The sequence below is a fragment of the Myotis lucifugus genome, unplaced genomic scaffold (assembly GCF_000147115.1).
Source record: "Myotis lucifugus unplaced genomic scaffold, Myoluc2.0 scaffold_190, whole genome shotgun sequence".
Lineage (NCBI taxonomy): Eukaryota > Metazoa > Chordata > Mammalia > Chiroptera > Vespertilionidae > Myotis > Myotis lucifugus.
Window position 1 is genome coordinate 2,558,678 of NW_005871238.1, and position 8,654 is coordinate 2,567,331.

Below are 8,654 nucleotides of genomic sequence, written 5' to 3' on the forward strand. Positions count from 1 at the left end.
AGTCAAGAACTAAGTCTTACCCTACAAATATCCAAGAGCCTCTCGCCCTAATTCTCCCGTATTCCTCTCTTATTTCCATTTCTTCTAGTTTTGCCATATCCTTCTAACTAATTTTTGTTCTTTTTTTTTTTTAATCATGCTTTTATGCTAGGAAGGGTTGGTATCAGATATCCCAGCAATTCGAAGGTAGAAGGAGCTAAGCAGAAGGCACAGAACCCACTGGGCTCTTGTAGAATTGCTGGTAGAAGGTAGGCTGCAAACCATCAAAGACTAGAAAATCCATCAGGAGAGACAGGTCGTCCTTGCTCTTTCTCTGGCTTCTTCTTCCTTTTAGGTCCTAGAAGTTACAGTCATGTTTAAAACTCCTTTTCCCATTTTAGATCTCCACATAAATTCAATTATTTATCTAACCTTCAGTAGATAAATCCCTAAGATCTCCCTCTATAGGAAGGCCCTAATCTCTTCTCTCCCCCTCCTCCCCACCCCGCCCCGGTTTCTGAAAAGTGAGCAGAAGACTACAGAATACCAGCTCAGGAAATGGAGTCTTCATCTGCCTGTTCATTGAGCTAGCACTAAGTCTAGCCTGGCTGGGGCTCCTGAGTCATGAGAAAGAGTTGCCCTTCAATCCTCCACTTCACCAGTAGGACAGGGACCACCAAAGAGACATTTCCCAAAGGTTTTCAGAGACGATGACCAGGGAAGGAAGGGTTGATTGGCTGAGTGGAGAGACGCTAATGCTTTCACAGCACCTGCCTCACTGGCTGTCTTGTGCCCCGTACACCGCTCCTGCACCACGCAGCATGCCTCAGGCAGGGAAGAGGACCTGGGTGGAGTGATGATGGTTATCTTTGTGATTGTTCAGCAACATGAGTTATGTATTCTCTGAGGCCCGTGTGGGGCTTGAGGAGCCTTCTGGTACAGCCCCGTGCCCTCTATCCCCTCACCCTTTCCTCTGTCCCCAGCCTCCAGATGATGCTCCCTAGCTTTCTGACTCCACTTCACTCGAGCTTCCTTGCAGGTGGCTGGTTTCCCTTTAGATTCCAGAAGTCCTGCAGTCCAGCCAGATGGCTGTTCCTTGCTCCCCCAAAGAAGAAAATTTCCCTATTTGTTCCATTTACCCACCCCCAATTCACTTTTCTATCTCCCTTATTGTTTACCTGTAACAGTGGTTATGATCACCCCAACAGGTGAGAGGAAAAGCCAGCAAGTAGGGCTCCAGACCCTCACTACAACCCCAGTTTTTAAAAATCTGTTTTATACATTAGACTTCAAATATAATTCTTTCTATAAAGTACTCAATGCTTAAAACAACAGAAGCAGGAAGTTTGAAAATTACTGGTATCGAAGATGATCAACTGGTGGTATAAAGGTACCTGCAGCACTTGTTAGAAATGTTGAGATCTCAAGAGCAGGTGGAAAGTATGGGCTATCTTATCACCCCTGTAGGGAGTGGCATGGCTTTGAACCCTTCTCTTAACCAGGGCCAGGGGAGAAGGCATTGGGTTTAGGTTTACTCAAACCAACTTGCCTTGCTCTAAGTTTGACGTAGATCAGTTAAAACTTGGGGCCTCCTGAAGACCAGATGGAGACTCTATTCCATCTAATCTCACCTAGATCTGGATCAAAGAGAACATAACAGGTAAAATTCACCTATCAGATGGTCATTAGGAATCACAGAAGGATGGAAAAGCAGGTCCTTACTTTCTCTTCAGCATGGTGAATGTGTGCCCTGGTTCCTTGATTCTGCTTGGCAGGGGTGTTGAATTGATTCTATTGAGTGGCAAAGAATCCTTTGCCCTCTAAGCTCTGAGCACCCTCAGTCCTGGTGGGTCTTCCAGGCTGTCATAAAATAAGGAAAGTCTAGCCAGCAGAGATACAACTTTAGTGAACCTTCTTTGCACACTATTTTTGAAGGCTCTATACAGTGATAGGAAGCACTGGGACAGGCAATCCAACCAAATTATTTGCCTGACTCTCTGTATGCTCTGCTGTCTCCACATTCTTACCTCTTCTCCAGGAACGTATTCTTTGGTTACACAGCAGAGGAATGTATGAGGTGCCCTAACCCAACACTCATCATTTCTCCCTATCCCCCATCCCCCTCAACAGTTTCTCCTGTGTTACTCCCACTTCTTTTCCAAGGGAAGAATTTTCGAACAAGACTAGGATCAGCCACCAACGAAAATCCTACAACTGCTTTCTTTTCCCCTGGCCTCTCTCTCCAACCTCTCAGGATTCAACTTTCTCTCCCATCCCAATCCTACTAAAGCAGGTTCTAAACCATCCCTTGAAGCAGGGGTGGGGAACATGCAGCCCGTGGGCCATATAAGGCCTGCAAAATCATTTGGTCTGGCCCTGCCAAAGCATTAGGGGTGAGTTAATTAAATGTTTGACCAAATACAACAGGCTAATTTTTAAGTTGATAGTTTTGTGTGGCCTAAGAATCTATATATAAAAGCCCAGCAACTGGAATGGTGGAATGACTAGAACGACCAGTGGCTATGATATGTACTGCAGCAGCCAACCAGTCTGATCCAGGCCCCAATCAGCCCTCTTCCCCACCGACCAGCCCAGCCCCCAATCAGCCCCCAACACCCCGATCGGGGGTGGGGCCAGCTGGCCAACTGCCTGCGGCCCCTCCCCCCCCTGCTGGCCTGGCACGATGGCCCCCCATCGGGGCAGGCCAGCCGGATCCCACTCGTGCACAAATTTGTGCACCGGGCCTCTAGTGATATTATAAATATCCAAATGGCCCTTGGCACAAAAAAGGTTCCCCACATCTGCCTTAGAGAGACCTGCAGTTCAGAAAAGCAGGCTACCAAAGTGGGTGGTGTTGGGTAAGGCACAGTCTGGTCTCAGAGATTAATTATGGTCAATTCTTTCCCCTTTCTCTAAATTGACTGAATCCCTTTCTTCACACAGTAAAACTACACATTGGTTTTTTTCCTTCATCTTCTTCATCCACCCCATGAGAAAAGCCACTTGTTTGTAGCACTGCCCCCAGGATTACACCCACCCTAGGTCCCACCCTTTTCCTTCTCCTCGTAAGATCATGCTTCTCTTTGCAATTTAAAAATAGCTGGAGGACGCTATGAGACTGGGCAGAGTTGCCATGTGTCAGAGACATAGACATGCATCTGAGTGTGAAAGCCAGGTCTTCTCTCAGTATCAGGAGGAAGGTGTCTTTTGATACCTTTGATACCTGTATTTCATCCACATCTTCCAGGGGAAGGACAGAAGGAAGGGGACAGGGTGGAGGTTGTGGGATATAAATATATGCGTGTTACCTGATGAAAGAGCAATTCTTCGATTGAAAAGTATAAGTTCTAATTTCTTGCATGCTGCTGACACAAATGAAGATTGGTTTGTCTGCCTTGCTGCATTGTATTCATGGTCACTTGTCACCCAAAGTGTATTATGTACAGATTGGTATGTGTTGGGCTCTTTGAGGGTTTTAAACAGATAACTAAACCTCAATGTGTAATCTTTTTATTCCACATTCACAAAATGTTTGGCCTCAATACAGAAGTCCACGTGTCTGACTCACCTTTTAAATTTGGCTATTAATTTGCACCTCGTTCCAACCTTTGTGCCCTCTGTTCAAAAGAACTAATGAATCTTTTTGTTTTCTGTTTCATTTAAGAGTGAATTGTTTGGGAATGCTAACTTTGCTTTGGGTTTTCTATTTTTTTTACTGCAGCTTTTCAAACATCCTAGTTGTTTGCCATTACTCACCTCACCCCACCCCAGTGCTTGAAAGTTGAGCCACGTAAATGTTTTTAGTGTCCTATTGTATGGTTTTTGTTGTTGATCAATAATGTTTGGTAGTTTGGGTTTTGTTTCTCTCCTCAAACCACCAGTTTCTTGTTCTACTGGCCGATTCTCATATCTGTATTTTCTCATCCTTCTCTTCCTCCCCCTGGTATAGATCAAAGTGGTCAAAGCATTCCATAGTTCCCTCCATGAAAGCATCCAGACACCCAAGAACCAAAACTCCATCCACAACTTCATGACCCACCCTGAATTCGCCATAGATGAGGAGGGGCCACGAACACCACTCCTGGATGAGCAAGCGGAGAAAATTTTTGAAAAGGTTCCTAAGTCTGGAACTAGGGTGCTCCTGTTGGATGGTGAGGTCACTCCATCCGCCAACACAAACAACAATGCCGTGGATTGCAGCCAGGTGCAAATTGTTCCCTCCTACTCTGACAGCCCTCTACATAGCCTGGAGACATCAGTCTGAACTTCATTCTCTGCCTCCCATTCTTGCTTTTTCTATTTCCTGTTCATCTCTCCCATCTATGAGATGATGATGGGACTTTTCGCTGTCATGTCAGCTGCTCCCAAATATGTGTGAGCGCTACCTGACCACGAAGAGGCAAGAGAACATACCTAAGGATTTCTACTTAAACTTGAGTTGGGGTTTGTAGCAGGACCTAGTCAAACCCCTGCCGGGTAGTGAATACTAAAACCTACTCCTTGAGTGTATCAGTTGTCATTTTTAAAGAAATGATACGATCTTCTTAGCATTCATTCCAACCGAATTCTCCCCCAGTATTCATGCTTATGTTGCCATCTCCTGACTTCTGGATTTTACCTTATCAGTCTGTGTCATTTATAACCTCAGTCGAGGGTTCAGCAAGACAAATATTCTCAAATGAAATGTGTGGGAAGCAGGAATGGAATGTATGGAATTAGCCTATAGAGTGATTGTTTATAAAATTGTTTTCCCATTTTGAAAGCTTATACCTAAAGCCCTGTAGCTCTTTCTACCCTTCCAGTCAAACTTCTCCACTCTCTCTTAACTATTGTCTTCCTTACCTACACTTTTTTTTTTTTTAAGTTGTGATGATTAAGAAAGTGGAAAGGACCTGGCTGAATTAAGTCAAATTTGACCATTCTTCCTTCTGGCCCCTATGGAACCGTTGATTTAGTTCTAGAGGCAGATAGGTTTTCTTTGCTAACAGGGTCTTTTGAAGCAATTGAAAGCTGGTAAGAATGTGTTCTTGCTATTATCGGTTATCTACTTCTACACTTGTCAGGTATGTGTAGTGTCTACGTGCTAGGGAGATCAACCTTGACCATGAAGCTTTCACATGTGTGGTATTTGGTTTTTACCATCACCCTGAGATTTCTCGTATTTCTAAAGTGGTGGTAAATGAGTCTGTTGAGATGGCCCTGTCTCCTAACTGAGCTTTGGTATCGAGGACCAGGAGCTGGCATGTCTAGGACCAGACAGACCATGAAAGCCAACTCTTATGGAGTCCTGGGGTGGCCACTGCTGCTTTCAAAGCCATCTGCCAAGGCTCTTCCAGGGCAGGACCTGGTTATTGGGGGAGTGAGTGTTGAGAAGCCTTGGGAGAGGCCTAAGGGCCGTCTAGGATCTGAGCTTGGGTCCCAGCTTTGATATTCCCGTCAGTTGTCTAACTCTACTCTTTGCTGTGTTCCCTAACTTGTCCTGTCTCTGCAAAGGTCCCAACCTTCCTCAGATACTTTGATTTTGAAAATATGAATCCAGAGTGGGAGGCTCCAGTGACATTTTGCTAACTGAAAGGAGCAAAAGACCCACCCTGCAGAGCTCCCCTCCATCCTCCCCACCTCCCCCTCTTGTGCCCCACTCAAGCCCCTCTCCAGAGCGTGCTCACCTGCTGCACAATCGAGCCCTGTGCCTTCTTTCCCTGAACACTGCCCAAAGCATCCCCTCTCGCCTGCCTCTCAGGAGCTGGGGACTTCACTAGGAGACTCTCTAAGTGTTCCTTCATGGGACAAGGTGGAGCCACATTGGCAGCAGCTCCAGTTTTCTCTCCAAGCAGGGGGTTCTCTCGTGTCTGTCAATTCCCTCCTCCCGTTGGATAGCTGGGGAAGCCTGCCCCTCTTTGCAGCGCCATGGGAGACGGGAGAAGGGCTTGAGGCTCTTGTGAACTGCCAGATGTCCATCCGTGAGAGGAAGGGCACCCGAACCTGTCTTCTCCAGCCTTTTCTTCTGGCTGCCACCCCCTCTCCCGCTTTCACCTGAGCTGGCCAAGGCAGGAAGAGGAAAGAAACACGCTCCCTACACATCCCGTTATTACAGAATCAACCACGTTGGATTTGGGTTTTGTAAAGGTGACCTGTGTCAGTGACCTTTTCTCTGTCTGTAACATGGGGGAGGAGAGACAGCTCATGCAAGGTCTTAGGTGTTCACATGTCTATTTATTAAGTACATTGGAAGATTTCGTTCTGTCAAGTCTTTTATTACCTCAGATCAGTTTTTTAAAAAAATAAAAAGCCAATAACAAACTTTGGAGGCGATTTTACCATTCCTGCTCCAAAAAGACTCTCATGGTGCCCGACAGGTTACTCCTGAGAGCTAGTGTCTACTTTTAAAGTCAACGGTTTTTTGTGTATTCTAGTTTCCACGGTAGGAGAGAAAATATAGAAATATTATGCAAAAAAAATATATAGTTTTCTTTAGATCAGAAACGTATTTTTTGAGTCAGCCATATGTATTTTGTTTAAAGGATGTAAAATAAAGTGCTGTCATGTAACCCTGTGGAGGGAGCACATAACCAGCTGTTTAACATGACAGGTGACTTAGTATATTTGTCATTGGTTTCCAAACCAATGCAGCGTAATTCCTTTCTCCAAACAGCCATCTTTATACTTAGGGGGGGGAAACTTGTTGGGTTCTAGACTTTTTTAATATAAATTTTGTTGCTACAGAACTTGGTAAGTTTAAGTGTTTATGTGCCTATGTTTTTTATATGAGTTTTTTCCTATTCCGTTTCAGTGATCCAACTGGCAGTGAGTAAATACGGCATAAGTTAAAGCTTTTCCCAAAAACGGTGCTTTGGGTTTGAAAAGGGTCTGATGGGGAGAAGGGGGAAGTAGTGTCCTAGATTACTCTCTTGATAAATCTAGAAAAATGGGCAGTAGGCTCATGGGAAGGGAAGCACCCAGCAAGAAGGGAGGGCCAGCAGCGAATGAGCGTGGGCCCCTGGGAGGTGGGTGCGAGGCTCTGGGGGCTTAGGGATGAGGGTCAGGGGCCTTGGTTGGATTTTGTTTCTTGATGCATAGCTGGCAGAGTAGGACCCAAGAGATGAACATCTCTTGGGCTGCAAGGATCCTCTGATTTGGGGTTTGCATTTTTTACCTCCGATAGGAGGTTCTTTTACCTCCGGTTGTCCCTGGAACTTTCCATCAGTGAGTTTTTATGCAAGGATCTGAGTTGGGACTTCCTCCCCTCCCCTAGAAAGGCTTCGTGCAAGATATAAGATGGGGGATAGAGCTGTAAGTGGAAGAGGACAAAGGCTGGTTCTAGCCCTGGCCGACAGTCTTGGGGCTCGGTCCCTCCCGTAGGTGCCCTCTGACCTCTGAAATGACTCGCATCCCTGAAAGTTGTAGAGAGACCTCCTAGAAACCCCTCTGGCACTCGTGGGTTCTGTAGGTTTGGGTTTCTTCTTCCCCTTGAGTGTCAGAGGGGAGCGTTTGCACTTAAATCTGATTGCCTCACTGCCGATAACCCAGAGGGACTAGGCAAGCTCACCTGTGCCCTGAACCCCGCCCTCCCGCCCCCAACGCAGAGCTTCCTTTCTCTCCTGCTTCCTTGCCTATCGACTGAAGCCGCCCCTGTACCATCACAAAGTGCCCATTTCCTCACTTTCAGAACGAGGGACCACCCCCCCTCCAGCAGCGGTGGGGGTGAGGCATTTGCAATGCCTGCTGTTTCTAAGCCATTCCAGCCCCTCCCTCAGAGTAGACCAGACCCCCTTGCAGTTAGCTCAGTGCCCGTCTTTTTTGCCTTCCCAGCCCTGCTGTTAGGCCTGCTGTCCCCTTTCCTCTTGACTAAGAGAGATGGAGGGAGGTGAGCTCCCCTGACTGAAGCGGCTGTGGGTTCATGTTTTCGCCCCATATGTATATATGCCATATGTGAATATGCCATATATATGTGCCAACCAATCTAACTACTCTGTTCTTCTCAAATCAGCACGGAGATAGGAATTTTGCGTTTCTTCTCTTTTTCTTTTTTCTGTAACTAGTATAGCAAGCACTGGTTTGTGTGTTTTGTTTTTTTTGTTTTTTGTATAAAATAATAAAAACAAAAGATAGGCCGCTGTGGTCTGCATGACATCAATAAGCAAATGGTGATATCAGAGCAATGTGTACCCCAGTGTGTGTTGCCATAATTTGCAGTTCGGCTTAACAGTGCACCCAATCTGTATTTGCATTTTGACATTATTTAAGCTCTCTGTACAATGTTTTGCATGTATTTATATGGTTCTTGGGGGGGCGGGGGGGAATGCTATAAACTGACAAATCTGAAATTCAAATATGTTGTTCCACTGAGACAGGAAGAGTAGGTGTTTGAAAAGATGGAAAAAAGGGATAATTTTTTGGAACCAATAAAACTTGTTGCTGATGAGCAGAACGCAGTACTGCTGTGCACTGAGAATAAAGCCCGTACCCACTTGTGACTGCGCTGTCCTCGATGTGTCTCACTTTGGGGCGATGTCCCTGGTTGTCCGTTGAAGGTGGGAAAGGATGTCACAGCCATGTTGAGAGCCCCTCTCTTCAAGCCCAGAACTCGGCTTAGGCGTGGACCCTGGTCTGCCACGTCTCCCTCGGCGACTCGTGTCCTGGTTGCCAGTTTCATTCCCTTGTAGTCAGAGCTTTGC

At 46.1% G+C, this 8,654-nt stretch overlaps 1 protein-coding gene across 6 annotated transcripts in view; it reads left to right on the forward strand.

Annotated features, from left to right (window-relative positions):
- ATP2B4 (ATPase plasma membrane Ca2+ transporting 4) overlaps window positions 1-8,453 on the forward strand; it is a 95,702-nt gene extending 87,249 nt beyond the window's left edge. For 3 of the 6 annotated variants that reach the window (XM_006096916.3, XM_014462806.2, XM_023760687.1), the window contains one exon: window positions 3,929-8,453. In XM_006096916.3, the coding sequence (XP_006096978.1) occupies window positions 3,929-4,243 (315 nt within the window). In that variant the 3' untranslated portion in view covers window positions 4,244-8,453. The remainder of the gene's footprint in view (window positions 1-3,928) is intronic. The other 3 variants (XM_006096917.3, XM_023760690.1, XM_023760688.1) reach the window with 3 other exon arrangements.
- Window positions 8,454-8,654: the final 201 nt, after the last annotated feature.